The 26,257-nt window shown below is 42.1% G+C and overlaps 1 protein-coding gene across 1 annotated transcript in view; it reads left to right on the top strand.

Moving 5' to 3' along the window:
• Nucleotides 1–25,493, top strand: part of fhl3a (four and a half LIM domains 3a) — a 31,950-nt gene extending 6,457 nt beyond the window's left edge. Inside the window, exons 2-6 of the mRNA XM_088307128.1 lie at nt 17,687–17,867; nt 19,278–19,452; nt 20,452–20,621; nt 21,103–21,289; nt 23,069–25,493. Coding sequence (XP_088163254.1) covers nt 17,712–17,867; nt 19,278–19,452; nt 20,452–20,621; nt 21,103–21,289; nt 23,069–23,220 — 840 coding nt within the window. The 5' untranslated portion in view covers nt 17,687–17,711 and the 3' untranslated portion in view covers nt 23,221–25,493. The remainder of the gene's footprint in view (nt 1–17,686; nt 17,868–19,277; nt 19,453–20,451; nt 20,622–21,102; nt 21,290–23,068) is intronic.
• Nucleotides 25,494–26,257: the final 764 nt, after the last annotated feature.

Here is a 26,257-nt window from a genome sequence, read left to right as displayed (position 1 = left end):
CTACACCCCATATACCGTATTTCAACCAAAAAACGTCAAGAACATGATGTTGGTCGAATGAGATGCCCGTCATCCTGTTTGCGCGTACATTCGCAAACGCTAACATTCCTTTCGCTGACAGGACAATCGCAACTCGGCATGATGAAACTCGATCCAGAATGTGACTTCTTAAGCGGCGGTGTTCTCGCACAATCACTTCACCGCTGCTCTTTCAGTCAAGTATTTACAAGCTTCTTGGCAATGGCGCTCTCACTTTTTGTCAAAGCTACGCTACGCGTCGAGAGGCGTGCTTCGACACGCTCCACGCGGCTCGCCGAGGCGTGTGTTTTAGCCGATTGCACGATTGTAAATGAGCTCCGTGCACACCAATCGAAATAATCGTGAAGCAGGCACCGTGGTCCTCGTATTTATGCCCCCCCCCCTCTGTATGTGATGCTGGACTTGGCCTCCATAAATGGCAGAAAGTGTCCTTGGCGTGGCTATAAAAGGACTTTGGCTCCTCGACGAGTGGATGCTTTGCAGATTTACGACAGGGACGAGCTAAACGGGGATTTTCTTGGCTTCTCATGGGCGCTAATAGGAGAGAATGAAGGGATGACTAAAGGAGAAGAGAAGCCCGGGCACATCGTTGTCGCCCGCAGGCCCGTCTGTCATCAGCCTGTCAAAGGGGGGGGGCCCGTAATTGACGTCAAATACAAGTCCTGCATCGTGAAGTTTACTCAGCGCGTACCTCCTCTTCACCCTGGAGAGGTTCTTACAAATTTGTGCACTTGAAGCTAAGAAGGTCTTGAACCGAGCTGTGAATTTTTAGTCGCGGCACTTTTATGCGCTACTAGAGGCGGTAAAAGTACTCAAACGCTCTACTTAAGATGAAGTAGAGACAAAGAAGATTCTTTGGGGAAAAGAAAATCCTGTTCAGTTTTGCAAAAGTGGAGTTTAAAGGTAAAAAAATACTTTCTGTATCCACTTAATACAGACACCTAAAAAAAAGCCAATGTTTCCGACCGATTCGTTTGAATTGACCAATCCTAAAAGCCTAATTTAAGATTAACCCAAAATAATTGGCAACGGGAGTAAACTTTAAGTCACCCATGAGATCATTCCTGACCTCCGAAACTGCTTTGATTAACTCATTCACTACCAGCCGAGTAAAAAAAAAAAAAAAATGGATCTTCGACGTCTTTAGCCGTCAATGGCAGTAAACGCGTTAATAAAAAATATGTCACAATATTTTTTTGTTTCTGGTCGTTAGGAAGATATCTGTTTCCCGCATTATTAATGACGCCGAATCTGCCATCGTTTTTCATCTCAGATTTGATTAATCACATTTTGCGCGCGAAACCAATGCATTTAAATGTACTCCTCACAGAACAAACAAAATGAACGTTCTGGCAAATTAGCACGTTTGGCATACGCAATCCTCGGTTTGTAGATCAGCTTCAACAAGTTCGTTGCAAAACTTTTGTAAATCAGCTCCTAAGTGAGCTACGTCCGATTGAGTGTAAACATCCTGCGCGTGTGTGATTTGCACGTTGTGAACACGGCGTGTCAAACAGTGCAATATTTCACCGGAACGCTCTTTCCGAGCTTTGAGTCGCACTTCACATAGCGCGGCGTCGTTTCTTTCTAGTGTGTTGGGTTGGAGGGGGGGGGTGGTTATAAGTTGCAGGAATTTCTGCAGACTAAGCGAAATGTTTGAATAATGGGGAAGGCGGCGCTCGCTGTGTAAACGACGCGGGAGGAGGCTTGCTCGCTTAGCAGCTGTCACCACATTTCTCTGAAAGTAATCACTCGTAGATTGTATTCCGCAGGCCGGCCGGTGAGCCGCAAACCGCTCGTTGCTAAATTCTGTTTGTCAAAGCCACAAAGGCACAGATGCGCAAGTACTGTAACGCTTGATGAGCTTCTTTGGAAGAAAGGAGAGAAACTGAATCACCTAAGCTCCTGAACACTAAGATGGGTGTTTCCTTGCTCACTGTCCTTTGCGTACGGTACCAGTGTGGCATTGGGGCGTTTGAAATCGACCCATGAATTTGCCGCACTCAAAGAATTATATTATTGAGTTACAATATTTGTCCTGCATATCATTCCAAAGCCGCCCCAAAAAAAAAAAAATACAAATACAAAAAAAATAAAATATATATATATATATATATATATATATATATATATATATATATATATATATATATATATATATACAGCAGGATAAGAACCAATGTAAGTGACACTAAAACATGTCTACCATCTAGTGGCGATTGGTGATATTACAACTTAGAACTACAGTTTACCCTTGCATATTGGCAGATTTATTTTCCCATTTTTCTTGTTTTCATAATTTGGAATTTTTTTTTCTTGGTTTGCCCAGGAATTTTTTTCCCCATTTACCCAATTTTTACATGGAAAAGGCATATTGAAAATTTATCATTGATTTTTATTTTTAATAACGTTTTGGGTTTGTTAAAAAAAAATAAATGTATTTATATATATATATATATATAGTTAAAAAAACACAAAAAACATTTTAGCTCACGAGCTAGCCTCTCGACGACCTGGTGGGATAAATTCCAGCCTCTCTAAGCAAAGCAGATATATTTTCATGGCTCAAACGTGTGGATTTTTCGGCATAAGTATGATGCTAGGCGAAGTCGCATCCATTTTTCAGCATGGTTTCGTGCATTCAGCGGCCACGGCCACACCCTTTAAGATCAGAGGCTTGATTTTTGATTTTGAAGCCTCATCATATCATATACTTAGCGATCTTTTTTTTAATCATTCAGATTTGGCAGAGTTGCTAACAACATTCGGCTCTTTGGTGTGTCGCTTTTAGAAGATATGTATCGTCAACTTGAAGAGTTTGAGTAAACCGTTTGAAGCTTCACGAGCAAGAGACCAACTGGAATGGTCTGAGTGGCGGCAACGCCGTCCCATTTCGACGGGCAACTTGATCGAGTGAATACCTTTCGGGCAGCGGGCCAGAACACCAACAGAGACGCTGCTCGGCCATAGCGGTGCAGACGTAACACATTTCTGCAGCTGATGCGGTCGAAATCAAACTGGAAACAAGTGGCAAATATTTCAGCCACATTCCCGTTGTTATCGTTAAATATTTGCTTTGTGGGTTTGTCTTAAACAATGCTGCGCAAAAAGGAAAAAATAAAACAGCAATCTGCATTCCTGTCAAGGGTCTGGCAAACATCACCCAATTGTTTTCACCTCCATGTCTTTGCTTCATACGTTAGCAATTCTGCCCCCCCCCCGAGCCCCACTTTAATGGGCCAAAACATCCCCAGCTTTAAAAAAGAAAAAGAACCACTTCCAACGCCGGCCGTGGAAGTGAGATCAATGAGGAAAATCGAGGCCAGACGGTGAGCAAAGAAAAGTGAGTGAGGGTCTATGACACAAGCGGCATGACTTCACCGTGGAAGTATTCGAGCGCCCCCCACCTCCACACCCCACCTCCCCGTCCCTCCTCCCAACCGACACCATTCGCGTCTCATCCCTTTTGCATGGTGAATGGAAACAGTTTAGGCTTTAATTATCACCGGAGAACAAATGGAGGCGAAGTGAATCGAATTGACAAGTCATGCGTGGTGATGATCAACGGCTGCATGTTGATTAGTCAGGAGGGTGTCCACCAATCCCGCTGTTTTTTTTTTAACGTTCTTGTGCAACTGGATCGCGCAAAGGCCATTTTACTGGAAAGGGGCGCGTGAGGGCGAGATAAAGATGGGGAGAGAGAGAGAGAGAGAGAGAGCGAGAGAGCTGCCGTTATCACTGTTCAATAAAGCTTTTTTTTAATTTTATTTGTGCGTGTGCGTGTTGTTTTTTTTTTTTCTCATCTAGCAACAGTGACTTTTGCATTTTATCGCCAGTAATGAATTAGCCGTGGAAGACGAATGGTGTTTTGCATGCTTGCATGATAAAGAAAATGCGCGTGACGGAGAAAGATAAGCGCCTGATGGATTGCGATTCCACCTTGGCAAAGTCGACAAAGTCAAGATCTCGGCACTAGCGCCTCCGGAGACCCAAACAAAACCACTGATAAATCGGCCGTGATCTATCGTACACTAAAGGGAGTTTTGCTTTTTGATAGCATGGATCACTTTGAGGTCATTTTTATGTTTACATATTCCTCCCTGTCGCCACTAAATCTTGTGATTGAGTCAACTAAGCCCGCATTTAGGGTTCTCACTTCAACCTGTTTTATTTCCTCATGTGGCCTTCCTCGCCTGTGCGTCGCAGACAAAACATGGAATCGGATGTTCTCCAGCGTAATTGTAAATAAAACAGCAGATGAAATTGATAGTTGCGATATAAGCAGCTAGGTCGCGCTATCGTTATGAATCGGATTTGATCGAAATTTTCCAATTGCAGACGTATCCACAAATTAAACTTTCCAGCTTTTAATATACAGTCATGTACGAGACGTCGTTGATGTCTCGATTACCACCCGACACTCATCTTGCCGGCCTTGATTTCCGCTTGTTTTATGTTATCTTCGAGAACACTAGCGGAGCTAGAGGGGGGGCTGCAGGGGCACTACCAGATCATATAATTGAGAAATTTTTTTCCCCACAATTCCCCATGTCCTCCATAGGAAACGTATCAGGAATTTTCATCAGCATTTTCTAAAGAATTTTGGGGGTTTGTAAAAAAAAAAAAACGAGCAGCGGCATTTTGGCGCAACTGGAAATGCTTGATGGAGGACTCCAAAGTAAAGTGCATAACAGTGATCGAGCCTAGATGTAACAAAGATTGTTTTTGGATTGTTTTTCTAAGTTTTACTGTGAAAGAAAGAGCTTTACTCTGGCCAGCTGCCTAAGATGTAACAGTGGCTTAATTTTTCTTTTTTTTTTCTTTTTTTCAATTCCGAACAGTACATTTGTTAAGTACACTCCAGTTGTATTTAAACTCCGTCTTTATAGTTGCACTTGGCAAGCCACGTATTTTTTCAGATGGTGTAAAAAGTTTGAGAGCCAATGATTTATATGGTAGGAAAAGCCAGTGATGGTCATTATTAGTGGTTGGTTCAAAGCGAAGTCTCCACAAAAGTGCTTTCAACAAATGGTGGGTGCTTGTGTGCGCAGCTGTTGTCTGTCCCCTCACCCCACTCGCAACATTAGGACCGCTCTGTTTGTTTTTCTACTTCTACCAGCTGCAACCTCTGATTGTTCACGTTTGTTTGTGGCTGCAGGTCTACATCGCTAATTTAGCATGCTAACAAACCGTTAGCTCATCCCGCCGCCGTTATATGACACAACACAAATGTCCGGCGTTAGCGGCTAATACTGGCTAGCAGCTAGCTGTTAGCATTAGCAATAAGTGCTAGCTCCCCTTTCATTTTAAAACACTTCATCATCAAATGGCTTTAAGATTATTTAATTCCCAAGACTCTCCGCTACTTCTACTGACACTTGAGGCTAACGTTAGCTACATCTTTTCTATTCGCCAGAGCTTTTGCGCCAACTTGTTGCATTTTAAGTGAAAAGATTTTACAGTTAAGATGTGGAAGGTTTAACAGCCCGCCTTGCTAAACGGACACATTTACGCATCTCTGTGACCCGCTTCCCTGAATTTGCATCACAGCTTACGGCTCGTGTTGATAAATGCGCTCATGTGTTGTTTCTGGCACGGCCCGTCCGTTTGCGCATGGCCACGGCATCCCGCATAAAACGGCAGGCCAAGTGCCTCGCTGTGAAACGAGCGGCGAACATCACCCGCCAAGGAGTTTATGACGGTGTGGTGTGAGGACGGTGTTTGCAAGTTGCTACGGTGATCTGCTTGCAAAAAAAAAAAGAAGGAGGGGTGGGGGAGAGCGGCCCACATGTGCTGGAAATGACTTTGAAGATAGTCATCCTTTTGGTTGCGCATTTTGGCAGGTGACTTGGTGGATTGCGGGGCCAACAATGACTTGATGTCTCTTTTTTTTTCAGGCTAACAGGAAAATAAGAGACTGAGTTCATTTTCTCGGTCTTTTTTCTTCAATTTTTGGGGCGATTCTTTAAGACGCTTAATCTCAAAGTGGGTCAGCCTCAACAAGGTTGTTGAAGGACGAACCTGAGAAGAGAAGAAGAATACAAAGTGTGTCAGAAAAGATCCATCACTGGTGTCACTCCGGACGTATTTCAAATCCACACTGTTCTGAGCATCTGACCGTTCCTGGCCAAGTAAAAATTGCAGTGCCTTTTTTATTTATTTATTTATTTTTGGAAGGCAACCTACATCGGATATTTAGGAGAGAGCAACTTTTGAATTGCGGTCCACTTCGGTGACCACTGTCCCGGACGAATGTCCCGCTATCACGTGACAACGCCAGTCCCGGAACTTTTCTGACACACCTCGTTGAAACCAGAGGTTGCAGAAAACGCGTTTCAAGCTATCCAGTGTCCATTGCAGTTTCCCTCAGTCCCTTGTTCATGTCTCGTTTGCTTGTTGGGTTTTCTCATTTGTCTTTGTGTCGACCACGACCGATCAGCTACCCTTGGCCAATCATGTCTTGGCCAGGTACTGGAACGAAACTCCTCGCCGTCTTTTCCAAGCGATGCTATTTCTCAAATGAACGAATAAGAGCTTTTGAGAGCCTCACTGTTAAGACACATGCGGTAATGTATGCTTTCTAAATAAATTCTTGCGTCGGCATTAACCTTCAGGGTCAGCTTCCATCAGTGCCGCCACGAGCCGCAAGTAATTGCAAGCAGTTGTGTTGGTGTGTGCGCCGTCGACAGGTCCGATTGCTGAGTCGGCGGCGCTTTGAGACCTTAGCCCCCTCCCCCGCAACCCCTTTCACATCCGGGCCCCTTTGTGCTGACTCGGCAACTGGAGACCACCAGCGAATGAGCGGGTCGCGGGAGGTTGCTGGAGCCTATCCCAGCCGTCTTCCGGCAGTAGGCGGGGTCACACCCTCGACTGGTCGCCAGCCAATCGCAGGGCACACAGAGATAAACAACCCTCCGCGCTCACCCTGCCATGCATGTTTTTGGAATGTGGCATGACACCGGAATACCCGGAGAAAAGCCACACAGGCACGGGGAGAACATGCAAACTCCACACAGGAGCTAGAATCGAACCCGCAACCTCTTCCCTATCATCAACAGCCATCGTGCTAACCAGTTGTCCAACGTGCCGCCCATGTCATAATATGTCCCCTTGAATTTTTATTTATTTATTTTTTTTCATATAAGGCATTTCTGGTAACATGATCCTTAGATTTCGAGAATAAAAAAATAAACGACCAGCCGTGACGGAGACTTCTTGAAATGTAACTCTCACGAGCTGGACTCCCATTTTTCCATTTCAGCTCAGTGCAAGTATATTTTTTCCTGACAGCTTTATGCCGTCCTCCTTGTTAGGAACCGTCTTGGTGTGTTTCCCATCCTAAAGTACATCCAGTGGAGCAGGTGAGCGAGCTGTCAAAAACATCCCCTCATCTGCTTTTCCGATTTCCTCCGTCTTTTCTCGCCCGCTCTCCGCTACTTCTGTTGCCATCTAGACATATACCAGGAAAGATGGAAGAGTTTAAAAAAAAAAGACAACCTTGCATTCTCCAGGCAGTGACTCTCCCAAAAAGTGGAAGACACACAGGAGTCCGCTGCATAGTTTCTTCGATGCAAACCAGATGTCAGCCTCTAATGCATGGCAGCATTTTTTTTTCTTTTCTACTCAAAGGAAGACAAATGTAGGCCAAAAATGCAGTCGGTGTAAAAATAAATTCCCGTTCATTCCGTTGATCCTCAAACTTCCTTCGTGGTGGTTTGACAGGAACTGCATGATTTAGAGCCGTTCAGATTGTTTTTGTTTCAAATGAAGACAACAGCCTTTTTCGGTGCGTCGTCAAATGTGTTGGGTCAAGCGTGATTGTGTCAAATGGACGACGTAGAACTAAATTAGTGCTTTGACATTTTTCTTCTGGAGATTTGTTTCAAGCTGTTTGAAGGGGCATTTGGTGACAAATGAATTCCATATTTTATTTTGAACCATGCGGCTAATTCAACGGCGCGGCTTTTCTGTGGATTTTTCTTTCGCCACTAGGGGCGCTCTATACTTCAGAAAATGTGCTAAATAAATCTCGATTTTTTTTTGTTTTGTTTGTTTTCTCTTGGGTCTGTTCTGTTTTAATTATCAAAATTGTTGCCGTGTTTTAACAATCAGTTTATGTACCTTTATGTGCATTGACAGTACAAAATTGTTCTGCGGCTTACAGTCTGGTGTGGCTTGTATATCTTTTTGGGTTTTTTTCCCAAAAAGAGTTACTGCAGCTTTTATGCGGGTGCGCCTTATATTCCGGAAAATAGTGTAATTGGGTCGCTAGGGAGCCTCCCCGCCTGTCAAGAGTGAAATTAAACATAAAGCAACACATATAAATCTTATTATTTGTCTATTTCTGAAAATGCATCAGTGAGTGAGCACTTCTGCATTTTGGCAATTGGGAACAATTTCCGTTCTGTACATGTCATTCAGCACTCAGGGATTTGCTTATTCGTAGTTTTTTTTTCATATATATATATATATATTTTTTTTATATTTATATTATTATTATATTATTTTCTTAGATTTTGTTTATTTAATATTTTTCCCCAATTTTCCCTGTCAATTTGATTCACTCGTATCTTTTAAATCTCTCTCTCTCTCTCTCTCTCTCTCGCTCTCTCGCTCTCTCTCTCTCTCTCTCTCTCTCTCTCAAATTATGTAAGTATGTGACTTTTGTACTTTGTAATTATGATTAAGTAAGTTGTCGGGTCTGTGCTTGAGCTGCCTCCCAAAGTGTCACTTTTATTTATTTTTTTGCTTTCGCAATAGTGCAAATTGTGAAATTCACAATCTATAAAATTCAATATGCTTGAAAACTACAATGCCCGTATCCTGGCGAAAACACCCACAAAACTCACTCACTCGCACCCCTGGAGAGTTGGAAAGAATTAGCCCCCAGTTTCAGTTTCAGCAACCAGCACAAAATTTAGTCGACATTTCCATCATAATAGGAGGCACGGAAAAGTCTCAAGGACCCTGGCATGAAATTCAACACCAAGTAGGCCATTGTGGTTTCAAGTTGCTATTTTTGGCTGAAATCCAGAGCTCACACTGAGAGAAACTCCTACTTGGGAATTTAAAACAATGAGCCCCAAATGGAATTAGCTATCTTAGACAGATGGGTGAAGTTTTTTTCAGAAAGTTTCAAAAAAGTATATTTAAAAAAAATATATCCCGTATTTTCCGGACTATAAGCCGCTACTTTTTTCCTTGATTTTGAACCATGCGGCTAATACAACGGTACAGATTTTTCTTTCACCACTAGGGGCGCTCTATAGTTCAGAAAATACGCTAAATAAATCTCTATTTATTTTTTTTTCCTCTTGGGTCTGTTCTGTATTAATTAGCGAAGTTGTCGCTCTCTTTTTTCAACATAGAAAACTGTGGCTTATATACAGAGCGCCTTATCGTCCGGAAAATATTTAGACTTTAAAATGGGAAAATTTACAATAAAATAAAAATTTGACCAGTCAGATGCAAACTGGTAATCACAACAAATTAGCTAAAACACGTATTTTGCCGCATGAAAAATAATATTAATTTCATTATATAATCAAAACGTTGTTTCTTTATGTACATGTTAAATATCACAATATTATCGATATCACTATTGTCAACATCCGTATCGTGTATCGCATGTTTTTCCAAGATCAAATTTGTTCATATATAAAAAAAATTTATGTATTATTTTTTTGCCCTATCAACATAAAAAGCACCCCCCCCCCATAAAAAAAATCTTAAAATCTACGGTACCATTGTCTGAAATCGGGCAGAAAGTCAGCCATTTTGGCCTCCTTGTGTGATGAACGTCTGAATTTGCCCAAGTGACCAATGGGAATCAGAGATCATCTGATTCAGCCAACCGATTGTGATTTAACAACATCGCTATCATCTCATCATCGTAAATGTCCAACTCATTTCTTCCCATTAGCATTAAAATGTCCAATTTCAATGACCGGTGACCGTTCGCTAACCATTTAAATCAAAACGCATCCATGAATAATCTCCCCCTCATGTCTAATTTCCTCTTCGTCTCGTGATACCTCAGTGCGTTCCGTCAAATAAAGAGATGATGAAGGGCGCCGCATGCCTTTGCCAAAACTACATTGAATTTATTATTTTTTTTCGGACGTCGGTTGTGAGCCGACAAGCTTTAAGTGGACGTTCCTGCGAGCCATTTGTCACGCTGAGGAGAACCGCTGCGCTCGCTCATCCTGCAGAACCGGGCCTCGTGTCTAGAAAAAGAATAATATACACGTAATCCCTCGGCCGGTGAGTCATAAACGTACGTTCTGAACCATTAAGATCTTCGGGTGCAATTCGCGCGCTTGACTTTTCCCATTCGTCAGCGCATGGAACGTCTCCACGCTCACGACGGAATGAATACCTCCCTTCTTTGCGAGGAAGCAACGCATAAACTTTCTAACATGTGGGGGTTGTTTTCTTGACATCACTCCTTATTTTTTATACGCTCAACCAAAGCCCTCAAATGATATAGTCGACTGTCCAGATCTGAACTTTTTACCCAGCTCCGAGTCAGCCAAAGGAGCTCGACTGCGTTCTGGAAGCCGGCCAGGCACCAGACGAGAGCGCAAAGTGATGGTATGTGTGTATCCCAACGCCACCTCCTTCCCTCTTCCTTTTCATTCGCATCGGATTTAGGAGCGGCCTTTGCGTTAAAGCTCTTGCTTCAGCCTTGATTTATCGCCAAATGTGCCCGTCTTCAGATTCCTCACGTTCAGTTATATCCCCCCCCCCTACAGAGCTTTCCTCCTCGGTTCCTGGGTTAAAGTTTGCGTCTTTAAAGGGCTCTGTTCGCTGCCAAAATATCCAAGCGCTTAAAGGTGATTGAAATTCTTTCGAAGCAGCTCACTCATACAAATGCAAACCTCACAACGAGAATTACGAAAAGCCGTGCTGCTTAGCGACCTTTATGATAACTTCTGGGCTGCGTCCGGATCGTTATCCTGGCAGTCGGGTTCAGTTCAGTTCAGTTTTTTCCATTGTGTCCCTCCAATCTCTTCTAAAATTTCGTTTATAAATTGGACAGCGATTTGCAATTGGACCGACAATTCCGTGCTGTTGTTCGTAGGAACCTCTTTCATCGTCGGCAGATGGCTAAGGTGAAGCCCTTTCTTTCTCAGCAGCACTTAGAAACAGTCATTCATGCCTTCGTTCCATCTCAGATAGATTATTGTAGTGCGCTTTATTTTGGAGTCCTCCATGAAGCGTCTCCAGTTGCGCCAAAATGCTGCTGTTCATTTTCTAACTGGAGCTCGGAAGAGGGAGCACATGGACTGCACTTTTGAAGAACTGGATTCATCTAGACACTATTTGTCATAAATAAATAAATATAAATGAAATATATATAAAATATAAATAAATATATAAATATTAAAACCTACCGGCCAACAGATTTTTTTCCAAATTTTTTTTATTGCAGCCTCTGCAATTTCAAAATTGCGTTCTACTTGAACATTACGATGCCGATGTGAATTTCACGCAACACTTCATACATCGCGGTCGTCGTAATGCAGTTTGCTCGCAAACAGGTGCCAACGCAAGCCTGAACATGCCAGTGGATTGATTTGATTGCAGATTATTGCGAGTCATTTGTTGTGCTTGTTTTGATCAGACGATTTGCTGTCTGTTATGAATAACCGACAAGGAACGATTGCGTTACTGTAATTATCGTATAACACGTGGAATTTGCACCCACACATGCTGCTGCCTGACGCGGAATTCTTTGCCTTCGGGGAATATCTTCCTGTTTATTTCTATTGTGCAAGGTGGAGTTATCGTAAATCGCACATGCTATGATAATTTTATCGTGAATAACTAGCACGGAATGATTTTTTTTTTTTTATACTACTTAACACAGTCGGACCCACGCATGGGAGGCGCAGGTATTATTTCACTTTGGGTTGCCGTCATCTCATTCTAATATTGTATCTGTGACTTTGAGTGTGTATGGCTTTAAAAAGTGGAGCCTAGCCAGATTATTTTTCAAAAATTTTCATCCACGTTTCGCATTATTTGTACGTCATTCTGTTCATTTCTATTATGAAAGCTGAGGTTATCATTTAATGAGAGAAAATATTCCGTTAATCATATGACATGTCTTGCGATTTATTTTTTGGACTCTGCCATATTTGTATTATTTTTTTAATTTTTTAAGGTTATTAGGTTATCTTTACAATTTGGATAGCGGAGCGACTCTTTTAAGAATATAACACGTGTAAATTGTGCCCCACCCTGCTGTGTTTTGACTCAATGGAGTATTTTTGGCGGCTCTATTTATTTCTGTTATGCAATGTGGCGGTTATCATGCAAAATCGTCGAAGCATCACAGTCATCGTGTGCCATTTGCACAGGTAATAGCGCCGAGATCTTCCGCGACCTTGCTGTGTTTCTCCTCATGAAATTCAGCCGGCACACCCAAGCTTCATGTTTTCAGTCTGTGGCCTTTTCCCTGAAGCACATGTTGCACTTTGGCCTCGCCGCTGCGGCTTCTGGAAAACCAAAAAAGCCTCAGCGTGTTATTCCTTCCTCGCGACTCTTTAATTTAGCGATGAACCTTGCGACTTCCCGGCTTTTTCCACGTTTTATTTGTTTTCAAATATCCGTCTGCAAGATAGACGAGGAATGCCAAGGCCCGAGGATTAGACGAGTCGGTCCAATCCCTTACCCGATTGGCAAGCGAGGGAAAGTTCAGGGCCAATGGGGAGACAGCGCAGCCGTCTGTATGTATGCTGTCGCCGGGCAACGTAGCAACTACGTATGCCCTGTCCGGTCCGGTCTGGTCACACCGGCGAGCTTGTTAATCCCCGGCAGCCCAAACTCTTACGCTTTCCGCTCTGTTTGATTCCAAATGTGTTTGCTCCCGGCAGGAAAGAGGGCGAAAAAAAAAAGTCTGCTTGCTCATTCCTCTTTCCCTACTGTTGAGTAAAAATAATCAACTCCCGTCCTTTCCCCCCAAAAAGTGTTTTACAAGGACTAGACAAAGCATCTGACAGCCTGTTGTATCAACAGAGAGATCATCTTGACCGCAACAAGCATGACTGAGTCTTGCAAAAACAAAGCCACTGCCCACGTACTCGACTGCTTCTTCTCTCTCAATGGCAAAAAAGCGGAAGGATTTTCGGTAGTAGGAGTGTTTTGCTGCATGCGCCTCATACACAGATCAGCACACTAATTGAAAAGCGGCTTGGAAATGAAGTGCTGCATCCACTGGTGAAAATACAATCCAGGCTTTTTTTTTTTTTAATGGGAGGGGGGGTATTTTGCAATCTTGCTTTTTTTTTTTTTAATGCTTCCCCCTGTCGTCACGGTAACACAAAACCATTATAGGCCCGCCCCCTCTTCATCTTTGGGTTATTTTTATGAAAGAAACTAATTAAGATATTTAAGTGTTTACTTTTGTTGAAAATGTGAAAAATCAGTTGATCGAAATACGAATAATATACAAAGACCACGTGTGAGTGTTCTCTCTGTCACGTTTTGGAAAAACATTTAGCGTATTTTCCGGACTATAAGGCGCACCCGCATATAATATACAGCGACTCTTTTCTTGGGAAAATAAATAAATAAATAAATAAATAAATAAACGTTCCACAAGCTGCACCAGTCTATAAGCCACAGTTTTCTATGTTGAAAAAAATGAGTTGTTTACTGCATGTACAGAACGATTTTGGACTGTGAATGCACATAAATGTCCATAAATAGATGTGCCCTTTAACACGGCAACTACTTTGCTCATTAAAACAGAACAGACCCAAGAGAAAAAAAAAAATTATTTAGCGTATTTTCTAAACTATAGAACGCCCCTAGTGGTGAAAGAAAAATCCACAGAAAAGCCGTACCGTTGTAGTAGCCGCATGCTTCAAAATCGACACACAAAGATACGTTATTTGAAGTAAATAAATGCTCAGACGAATTTGGTGACACCGGATAGCGTTCTCGTGGCTCAGTTGGGCACTAAGACGTCACTTTCCACTTGATATAATCCCGTTCATGGCAAGTTGACCGACTAATCAATGTTGAAAGACTTTCAGGAAAAGAAAAACGAATATCAACATCCAGCAGAGTCAATCACGCTGACCCGTATTGCTGCGTTGAATATTTGACTTTCCATCTCGGAGGAACTCCCGCGGGAATCTCTGCAAAGAGAGGAATTCTTGATCCCGATCTCCGTTTAGCTGCTGCGACGTTGCAATTCAACGCCGTACGTGGTCTCGCGTGGACTCCGATTTCCTCGGAGAGCGCTCACAGCTCTGGTATTTAGCAACGTTCCTGACCCGCTCCGAGGTTCTGAGTCACCGCTGGACGCCAAGGAAGATGGAGCTTTGCCGGGAAGTTTGCACATATTCCGTCGATCCAAAAAGCCCTGTGAGGCCGGGAATCTGGAGTTCACCGTGACCCAAATCCAGCGCCTCAAGGGTCACCGTGCTGACGTCATAGCTCGCCCCCCCCCCACCCCACTCGTACTCTCTCTTTTTTTTTTTTTTGTTTTTTGTGGGAGAGCTCATGCCATCAGGAGTTCATTTAAACCCCGCATTGGCCACTCCAAGCTAAGATGGAAACAGGTCAAAACAAACCCCTTTTTGTTTTCTGAAGCAACACATATTTACCTATCGGGCTTTGGGATCTCCGCCAGAGACGTCCGCCATGTGTTGCTCGAAAGAGTTGACGGATACTTAATCGGAGGCGATTGTTAGTTATTCTTGCTCAGATCCGCGTGTCTCTGGGAAGGCTAGAAAAACAAACCAAGACTTTGTGGAAACACTTTGGGGAGGAAATAGTCCTTCAACTGTAATGGGAATTTGCAGAAAAAAAAGTTTCTGAGCAGACTTCCTGTCGAATTACGGCATTCTCTACGTCACTTGTGCAAAATACACACAGGAAGGCCAGAGCCGGAATCGAACCCTGCATCTCTCTACTGTGAGGCGCACGTCGTCCACCGGGCCGCGCTCTGATTTACCATATTTTTCGCACCATAAGGCGCACCCGCATATAAGCCACAGCAACTCTTTTTTAAAAAAAAAAAATATATTCAAGCCGCACCAGGTTATAAGCTGAAGTTTTCTATGTTGAATTTTTTTTTTACTGTAAGTACAGAACGATTTTGTACTGTGAATGCAAATAAAGTTACATAAACAGATTGTGAAAACGGTGCCTTTTAACACGACAACAACTTTGCTCATTAAAACAGAACAGACCCAGGAGGAAAAAAAAAAAATCGAGATTTATTTTGCGTATTTTCTAAACTTTTGAGCGCCCCTAGCGGTGAAAGAAAAATCCACAGAAAAGCCTCATTGTTGTGTTAGCCGCATGGTTCAAAATCGGGGGAAAAAGTAGCGGCTTATCGCCCGGAAAACACTGTAACAATTAATGGTAAATGACTGACAGATTTCAGAAAGAGGATCTTAGATTTTGGGGCATTATGGGGCAATATGTCCCTTTTATAATATTTCCTGAAAAATATTTTATAATAAGTGGCACTTTCGCATGCGATTAATTGAGAACGTCGAAATATTTGACTGGTGGTGTTATATGTTTTATCAGCAGTCTTGTTTGCTTTGAAAAAAATATATATATGACAGCTCGTTGTCAGCGCACCTTTTGCACCTCCCGCCTTTCTGTTTTCACACCTGCTGCGTACCTGGCAGTGCTGGCAATCCAGAGGTCACGTCAAGTCTTTAATTTCAACTCAATATTGTCTTGATCTGATCTTGACGTGGCGCTTCGGAGAGCCGATGACAGCGCGGCTGGAGTTCTCTGACAGATGGGGTGTCGAATAAACATCAATTGATTGTTACAGCAAACGGAATCCAAGACGAGGAGCTTGACTAACGCGGCGCAGGCCGAGCACGGATCCTTTTTAGACATGACGTACTTCAGTTGGATCCATTCGCTGGTGAAATACGCAATGGTCTGTCCGGTCATGTTGGCAATCACGCAGGGAGTCAAATTACAAACGGTAACAGAAGGCAAGCCAAGGAAAACATGCCTTCTATACAGCGGAACCATTGAGGTCAAACAGAATCCATTCCCCTGCTTTGCATTTATTTTCCATTGGAAACAGTATAAATACAAAGAAATTTTCGTTGCTGTATATTAACTCATTTACTGCCATTGACGGATAAAGACGTCAGAGATTTTTTTTTTTTTTACTCAACTGGTAGTGAATGAGTTAATATTGTGTTTTCAGAATATGAATGACTTAAAATCCCCCCGTTTTCGGTCCATCTCCAGGGGCGGCCATTTTGTCACTTTTTGTCAACTGAAAATGACATCACAGTCGCTCATTATATTGTTATTTAAGAGTGGAATTGCGTGGAAAAAAATTGGGGGGGAAATGTGAATTTTTGGGATGAGAAAAATTATAGCCCTGAATCGCGTGTATTGTTTAAGTGTGTTGAAATTTTAATGCTGAGAATCAGTGAATTAATTAAATTAATGAATTGAAGAAAAAAAGTGATTTATTTTTAACTTAGGAGTAAAAATGTTGAAATATTCTTGTGAAAAATGTGACATTTTTGCTATGCGTGAATTTTCTGTTGAAATTCATCTCCGAGATAAATTGAATGAGCAGGATAGAATTTTTAGAATTTTTAATCTGTCATGTTGAAGGTGTCACTGGGAATCAATGGAATTTTTGGGGGGGAGAGTGGATTGTGAAATATTGCAAAATAATTTTTAAAAAAATGCTTGATTCGGATGACAGGAATTTTCTGAATACTTTGAAATTGGAATGGAGTGAATCGGACAAAAACTGTGAAAGTCGATGCAGCACAACAAGTCTGAGACGACATTGTCTCACGTAAAAAAGTGAGCTCATCGTTTGCTGAACATTCCCAATCGTGACTGCCTTTAAATTCAAGCAGCGCTTCACATCGACGCTGCAGCGGGAAGTCCGGAGAGTCGTCATCACTTATCGCCGGGCTCCCCTCCAGTCGTGCCGTCATGTTTAGGCAACCCGATACTGTTGTCGCCGTCGGCGCCCTTTTAAGCCGTTGTTCCGCTCGCTCGTCCCGTGCCAAGTGAACGCTCGTCCTGTTGTCAGACATAACGCATGCTGCTCCCGTGTTACATGCTGACAGGATGGATTTAGCGCTGGTGGAGTTTTGCCACCTGTGTGGCCGATTGACACAAAATGTGTTCATTGTGACAGGACGCAGGAAAAACTCTAGCTTGTCTTGAAAGGTCCGTTATGAAAATCCACACTTTTCCCTCCTTTGGCCATTGTGGTTTCAAAAAAAAATTAACAAGAATATATTTTCGATTTTCGCCAGTTTCGACTTTCGGGTGTTGATTCCGCGTAGCGCTGCCCCCTCAAGAACGAGTATCCAATCACAAAACGCATTCATCACTTTCAATGGAAGGCCAACGAGAAGGCCTTACTGAAACCAACTCGTGATCTGATTGGCTATCGCAACTGTCTATCAAGTGTAAACCCCCCCCCCCCTTGAGGCATAGAACAGACGCCCGCACGATTGTATCGGAAAGCCTCGGACGAATAGCGCCTGCTACTGGTATGAAATCTGCCCGGCAACACGAGCTAGCTGAATTCTGATTGGATAAAAAACTCTCACCTCTCTTTATTATGTCAGGTCATCATGTGTTGCCACAACAATTCCTCTCTCCTGTCTTTCAGGCTGACAACCCGAGCGACCACCGCGATGGCCGACCGCTTCGACTGCGACAACTGCAAGGAGTCCCTGTACGGCCGCAAGTACATCCAGTCGGACGACAGTCCCTACTGCATCCCGTGCTACGACAGTCTCTTCTCCAACACGTGCGACGAGTGCAAGGAGCTGATCGGCCACGACGCTCGGGTGAGTCCGGATTTATTTTGCATTTGTAAAAACAAAAGATGGACATGCACGATGCAATTGTGTGGCGGTTTTGTTTCGGTGCGAACTATGATGTCATGTTCTTACCTTGTTTGCTTGTCGCATACCATGTCTTGACATGGCCATGCTGTGATTTCGCCTTTTCTTGGTTTGCAATTTGTGGTATGTTTTTCTAACTATCTCTCAGCTATTTGTTTTTGTTGTTTTTTTTTCTTTCTTTTTTTTTTTTAACTCATTTACTGCCAATGACGGCTGAAGACGTCAAAGATACTTTTTTTTTTTATTTTACTCGGCTGGTAGTGAATTAGTTAATGCTAATGAATGGAGATACCATTAATCCATTCAATCCTTTTTGTACCCTAAAAAAAATAAATAAATAAAAATTGTTGTAATGCGTCCCAAGTTCCCACATGAAACATGTATTCGGTAAGCATCAGGAAACGTTACTTTGGCTAAATAGCGAGCAGTATGCGCTTAGCGCTATGTTGAACTAATTTTGAACCGCGTTTAAAGTTTATTTCCAGAGGCTATTTTCAAACCAAAAACAATCCTTTATTGGTCTTTACTTCTATAAAAAATGTGTCGGAACTTTGCAACAACAGGAAGATGCGCATCACAGAGTGACAAAAGACAGTTGCTAATTAGCATTAGCATTAAGCTAGCAGGGCTTTTCCTTCGACATTTAAGTGGCCGATAGAGATACGATAAATGTGTAATTCTCTTTTGAGAATCACTGATGGGCGCGATAGTAATAAGAATCGTCCGTCGTGGCATCATGCTTGCCATTTTTCGCTACTTTATTTGTTTTCTAATCTGTGCCGAGTGATGATATTGACTTCTCCGTTAGTTTTTCCTGCTCGTCGCTAGCTGACTGCTTAGTCATATCCCATAGCGGTGATTTGATTTTTTTAGACTTTTGTCCCAACAATCAAGTCCATGTTTTGCCCTTATTTGGAGACGCATTCTTTTCATTGGCGAGCCATCGTATGAACACATATTCACGCCCGTTTTAAACACAAAAAAGCTCGTGATTTACTGCTTGCCAAATAATGAGCCCTATTGAGCGCTCTTGCTTTGAACCTTTACAAGTTATAAACAGCAGCAGCAGGAAACAAAGTTATTCAACGAGGCTCAGCGGCTATAATTGGGAGCAGCACAATGGAGATGATGGTAATAGATCCAATCTAGCAAATACTGACCCCTTTGCTCTTATTGTTGAAAGAAGTTAGCAAGACTTGAATTATGATTTCCAAGACTTTTACAAAAGCCAGTATTTATTCATTTCTAATCCTTTTCATTTGAAGTCTTCCACCCATTTATTTTCACTCACTTATCCTCATTGGTGTCGTGGGTGAGCTGGGCCTGATCCGGTTTCTGTGACCCGGCCAATAGGAGCTCTTCTATGAGGACCGGCACTACCACGAGCACTGCTTCCGCTGTTTCCGCTGCGACCGCTCGCTGGCGGACGAGCCCTTCACCAACCAGGAGGAGGCGCTGCTCTGCAACGACTGCTACTGCAACGAGTTCTCGTCCAAGTGTGTCGCCTGCGACAAGATCGTCATGCCAGGTGAGCGTCTTAAGTCTCAGAGATAATCAGAACAGTAATAATGACGATAACGGCGTTTGGTCGACTTATTTACAGTTTGACATTTTATTGCTCATATTGTACTGAGCAGCTATTTTATGTTGCGGTACCGGGTTCAATTTCTGGTTCTGTGCTTATTTTTTAATTGTAATTAAACAATTATTTTATGACATAAATAATACATTAAGTGTGTATGTCAAATTGTTTATTTTATTTATTTCCACTTTTACAATACTACAATACGCCATTTATTTATAAAAATGAATGTAAAATGAAAACTGTTTTTTTTTAACCCAAACAATTCTTAAAAAAACCTCCTATATGCGTCTAATTACCGAAAAAAAAAATCTACGAATGGGTAAATCTGTGGGTGCTCAACTGCAAAAATCCAAACGTCCACTGAATTTATATTTACCAATTTAAGGGGGGAAATGGCTAAATTAATGCTACAACTATGACCAAAATCTTGATTATATAAAAACTCAATGAGCTGACCTTCTTTGGCCCGCAGGCCACACTTTGCCCACCACTACATGCGAACATGCACGCCTAACTTCTGTTGCGGTCGCCAAACGCAGGAATAATTTGTTTTGTTATTTTCCAATCATGTAATACGTGTGAGTTTTCCATGGACGGAGAAGAAAAAGTCGGTCCGACCTCAAAACCGCAGCGTCACCGTAGGGCAAACCGGCAAGTAAAATAAAATAAATAAAAAAACAACTGCCAAAGTGGGAGAAGATGGATTGTTCAGTGACACAAACTATGAGGAGGAAAATTGCATGAATCCATCCTGTACGGCCAGCCGCCAGTTTCCAACAGAGTGTGTGGGCCCTGTGGTGTTTTCATTTGCAATAAATCAAAAGCGCTTTTTCATGCATTTGTGCAGTTCGAGCACATTATTTGAAGCCGTCCAGGAAGGTTACCTTAGTTGCTCTCTTTTTTTTTTTTTTTACATTTTGCATGTTTTCCATCGTCCCTCAGGTACTAGGAAGCTGGAGTACGCAGGTTCCACGTGGCACGAGGGCTGCTTTGTCTGCCACGCCTGCGAGCAGCCCATCGGCTCCAAGTCGTTCATCCCCGAGAAGGACGAGCACTACTGCGTGCCGTGTTACGAGGACAAGTTTGCGCCACGCTGCACGCGCTGTAAAAAGGTTTGTGAATACTTCACTGGATGTCCAAAACCTGAGTGCGAGGTGTTTGCGTTTTGGTCGGATTAAAATTATACCCAGCAGTAAAGGTAAAATCTGGCCTAAAAAAATCCAGCCCGAGGAAACCCCTCAATCCCAGCGTTTTTCTGGATTTGAACTGATTTTGCGAGGCCAACAGAATATTGTCTTCTAATGCTATAAAAACACGGAACTAAGACGCAAAAAAAAAAAAGACGTATAAATACGTCTTTGGGAGGCGGGGACTACGTTTTTGAAAATGTGATATGAATATGATCAAACCGGCCCAAACCCGAGCAATTAACTCATTCACTGCCATTGACAGGTATAGAGGCCAAAAAGGTGCATTCTCTTTACCTGGACTGGCAGGAAATGAATTAACCCGAAAATTTTCTTTTATTTGTGAGGGCTCAAGAGGAGGAGTTTGAGTTTGGGTGAGCTCACTGAAGTGTTTTCATCTTTTCAGACCCTGGCTAAAGGCGGCGTGACCTACCGGGACGAGCCGTGGCACAAGGAGTGCTTCGTGTGCAGCGGCTGTAAAACGCAGCTGGCCGGCCAGCACTTCACCTCGCGCGACGACAGCCCGTATTGCCTCAAGTGCTTCGGAAGCCTCTACGCCAAGAAGTGCGAGGCCTGCAGCAAACCCATCACAGGCAAGAGTCTTCTTGTTATCACCACTTGGGTGGTCTTGAATGTTTGTGGACGAGTTTGAGGTTTACAAACGCACAAGCTTTAGTTTAGTATTTGTTGCGTGGTCACGCTACACCACACAAACAATCGAACAAATATTACAAGTTGTATCAAATGCGTCAACAGCTTGGCAGGAGTATTTGCTGGGAATCACTCAGTGGTGGGCGGTCAAGGCCTTCTCTGCTGGCCTAACATCATCAAGAAATCATGATCATATTCTTCACAGTGATTTCAAAATATCCTAGTGTTGAATTTTTAGGTTAGAGTTTTTATCCAATCAGAATTCAGCTCGCTCGTGTTGCCATGCAGATTTCACAATACCGGTAGCACGCAATATTCTTTCCAAGGCCTTCAGATACAATCGTGCGGGCGTCAGTTCTGTGTCTCAAGGGGGCTTTTACACTTGATAGGCAGTTGCGATAGCCAATCAGATCACAAGTTGGTTTCAGTAAGGCCTTCTCGCTGGCCTTCCATTGAAAGTGATGAATGCGTTTTGAGATTGGATACTCACTTGTGAGGGGGCAGCGCTATGCGGAATCAACACACCCGAAAGTCGTAATAAAAAGCTGCCTTAAGAAAGTAAACCGAAGCCAGGCTGCCCCATTTCTTTGCATTGCCTTCATGACTCCAAGATAAAAACTTCTCCTTTGGGATTTATACGCGGATTCCTCATGGGATCGTCATCCTGAAATAAACGTGTCGTTCCGAACGACCGGAGGTTCCCTGATGGCTTTTCCCACTGGTGTCGAGACGGGAGTGCGGCGAGCTGCTGTGGAATTTTTCACAGACAGTCGGACCTCAGTTTCCACCCTGCGGAGATGATTATGTGATTTTTCAAATTGAATTTCAAATGAGTCACACTCATTTTGGGATGCTCGGAAAACACATGAAAAGGAAAGATGTGACGAGGTGGATTGCGCATCGTCACTTCAAAGTAGCTTCCATGTGTTTTATTGATTGTTCATTTTAGCCGTTAGCTTGTTAACTAGCCACTGACTGGCTAACTTCTGTGCTTATTTTATTTTATTTTATTTTTTTTTACCATGAACATTAATTACAAGCCCCTAACTTGGTAACTAGCCAGCAACTGGCTAAGTGCTTTACATGTTGATGTCATTATTCATCTGTGGGGTGTTTTATTGACGGCTAACATTACTAACATGCTATGCAGGTCGCTCGCTATCATCTGGAGGGCATGTTATCGATTGCTAACTGCTGTTTACTAGCTACTGGCATCATCACTTGTTTTCATTGGCTCAGACTTCTATATGTTAGCCGGTCGGTCACTAAATAGCCACCGAACGGCTAACTGCTCTGCAAGTCGTCACTTGCTATTATCAGCTCAATGTTTTATCCTCTTCTCGCATCGCTGCTAGCTTGCTAACTTACGGCCGACTGGCTAACTGCTTTGCAAGTTGTCGCTTGTCATCATCGGCGCGGGTTTTTCATCTACTGCTAACATTATTTGCTAGCCATTAGCTCACTAACTAGCTCCAAACTGGCTAACTGCTGTCTACACCGTTACTTTTTTATTATCGGCTAATTGTTTTGTCAACCACTAATGTTAACCTCTAGATGCTAGCTTGCTAACTTTCCACTGAGAGGCAGTTGAGGCAGCTTCACAACCTGAAGCTAATAAAGGCATTTTTTTTTTTTTCAATTGACGCCCATAGCCTTCATTACAAATGTCGCTGTTATTTTTTGACCATCCATAAACTCACATTTTCCGTCCGTTTTTCCAGGTTTTGGCGGAGGCAAGTACATTTCATTCGAGGAGCGCCAGTGGCACCAGCCGTGCTTCACCTGCACACAGTGCTCCGTGTCGCTGGTGGGCGCCGGCTTCTTCCCCGACGGCGAGCGCATTCTGTGTCGCGACTGCCACAACGGCCTATAAAGACCCAACACACTCCCCCTTGTGAATTCCGCTCGAATCAAGTCATAGCCAAAGTCTTTATACCCAGCGAGGTAATAATATTTTTTTTCAAAGTGGACCAACAAACTTCTTTAAACAGTGTAGTGCCTTAAAACATCTTATGTTATACTGTACAGTATATTATATCAAAAATTCTTGAAGAGACACACGAGTTCAGGTGCAGAACAATAATAATGGGCTCCCCCCCTCGCTTCCTGATAGCGAATCCTCGATTCATCTTAAAAACTTGTCACCATTTGCCTCATTTGGATGAACTCCAATGGCTGCTTCAAGCCAAAATGGAACATTTCCCATTTAATTTTGGGCATGAGTCTTTTGGAATTTTTTTTTTTTTTTGCGTCCACACAATCTTGTGGGGTTTTTTTTTTTTTTTCAAACATTTGACAATACTTCAAATTATCAATAAACATTTAAGCCATGCTCAGCTCACATTAGATTGTATGGACAAAAAAAAAATGGATGAGTTTTTTGATATTTTAAGACCCCCGCACAGGCGATTCATTTGTCAGGAGAATAATATACAAGGGGGGCCCTAATAATAATGTTTGAAGTTTTAATGCTGTCACTGCATTTTGAATGTCACTTCTTTTCTCTCTCTCACTTAATTGTCATGATGCATTATGTCTATGCATCTTGACCAGGTCACTAGATATAATGACAAAAAAAATGATACAAAAAATACAAATCCACAGTTTAAAAAAACAAAACTTCCTGATAGTTTTGTTTTCGTAATGAAAAAAATATAAATAAGTTTAATTTTGCACTTTTTGGACAAGAGAGTCTCATGCTACCATGATGTTGCGTGCACATGAAAAAAAAAAACACATACATGAAAAGATGGCACAAAACCACTTTTCTATCTGATTGCTGAATCTTTTCGCTTATTTTTTAATCCTTTATTTTCTCCTCATTGTATTTGATGAGTGGATCTTTTTTTTTTAAACAACTCCAAGGGAACTTTGTTTTGTTTTTAATTAAGATTGTCCTGCAATGCCAATTTGTCCCTCACAAAATGCCAGTGTGTCACAAGAGAAGAATTCAAAGGACATAAACATTTCTTCTCTGACGTCTGCATTTTGGGATCAAGTGTTGTTTGAGTCCAAAAAAACAAAAAAACAAACAATGTTGGATTGTTGTAATAAGTGTCATTTTTGGTTAACCGGCGTTCCACAAAGTCTGAATCATTGTATCTAAAATGAAAACATTTGGGACACAGTGATTCAATATTCTGGCACTCTGCTGCCTCCAGTTGGTTTGGAGCATTTTCCTATTTTCTTCCTTCACATTGTACTTTTTTTAAGCATCTGGCGATTATCGTGCAAAAGATGTTGCGTTACTTTTATGTAATGTCTGAGTATGCATGTCTGACTTTATTTTTCTTTTGTTGTGTTTGTCTGATTGTGGCTGTATCTCTAAATTTTGTGCATTTGTTTTTTTTTTTCTCTCTTCCCAACATATTTACAAATGCTTGTAAAGGCTTCATGAATCATTCTGGAGTATTTTATATTAAGTACAGTTCCCTATTTGGGAAAGGTTCCATTTTTTTTTTAATTATTATTATTATTTTCTTTTTGTTTTTATTTTAAATACCTATTTGCTTTCATTTTTTTCATATTTTCTGTTTTTTTTTTATTTTAGTTTGTATCATTTCAAATATAATTATTATAATTTGTACTTGTTTTATATTTATTTTTTCATGTTTATTTTTTTGTCAAACGTCTTATGTAGGACGTCTCATAATTAAGCAGCATGTAAGTATTTGAGGGTAACATGGGCTCACTATTTGGTAAGCATTTTGATCCTTGCAAACAATTAATACCCACTTTCAGAAAACCTTCATATGAGTATGCAAAATAACGGATCAATTTAGATTAAAAATGAAATACACAAAATTAGGAGATTCCTTTTGTTTCTGTTAAATCTCTTCCTGTTTACTTTCTTTTTTTCCTTATTCTATGTGACAAAGTATTAAAATATAAATTTCATTATTTCAGCTTTGATGCTGGTGAGTCAGAGTTGGCAAATGTGCCTTTGTTTGTTGTTTGTTTTTAAATGAGGGGGGCTGAGGGGGGTTAAGCCATTGTTGAGTATAAATCCAATTGTTAATGGACTCGATCCTGCAACGGTGGCGATGGAGAATTTTTGTGTACGTGTGTGGTAAATAAATGGAATGATGTGGATTATATTGAAGGCTGTCTGGTCTTGGAATATCCGTCAATGCTTTATGACGTCATTACAAATAAAAAATGTTTACTTGTTGTGTTATCGCTTCAAGTGACAACAAATTTGAAATAAGTGTGTACTGTCGAATACATGGCGATATTTATGCTGAGTCGTCAGTTTCACCACCTCAATGGAGTACACATGGAATAACAGATGCACACTCCCTGCCGCCTTTTGAGATTTTTTCACCAAAAAAGGAAATGGAAAACTCGGAGCAGCTCGGGTGGAGGAAGAGGAGGAGGGGGCGGTAGAAGTGTGGGAGCGAGGAAGAGGAGGAGGATGTTCACATCTGGACTCGACACTTTCAGCGGGGGGTGGGGGTGTCTCTTTTTTTTTTTTGTAGGTGGGATTTATTGACTGGAGAGGAAGGGTCAGTGGGAAAAGTCGGTGTTACGCATGCTAACTTCTTTGAGCAATCGTGTTGTTACAAGTTATCTTGAAAAAAGTAAATTCATTACATTTCTGATGACTTGATATTAAAAGTGACTGATTTAGTCGGCTAGTTTAGATTTGAATTACTGTATTAGGCCCAATACCCACACATGTACCCTTATGCACTTCAAGTGCGCGTTCTCGTCGAGGGTACGAGTGTTTCGGGTGTCCCAGTTCCGCAAAGGACTCTCTCGCCCCGCCCCTTTTTGCGCCCTTGTTCCGCACTTCGACTGAGGCTCCATCGATGCAGTCTCAGCCAAACCATAATACCCATAATTCATTGCGGATTTGCGCAAAAGAGTCTGTTTTGTGTTGTTTTATTCCCTTGCGCCAAGTTATTTTG

The sequence above is a fragment of the Idiotropiscis lumnitzeri genome, chromosome 10 (genome assembly GCF_059441095.1).
Source record: "Idiotropiscis lumnitzeri isolate Australia: NSW breed Sydney's pygmy pipehorse chromosome 10, RoL_Ilum_1.0, whole genome shotgun sequence".
Taxonomy (NCBI): domain Eukaryota; kingdom Metazoa; phylum Chordata; class Actinopteri; order Syngnathiformes; family Syngnathidae; genus Idiotropiscis; species Idiotropiscis lumnitzeri.
The sequence above is the reverse complement of the archived record's forward strand: the minus strand, read 5'-3'. Positions and strand labels throughout refer to the sequence as shown.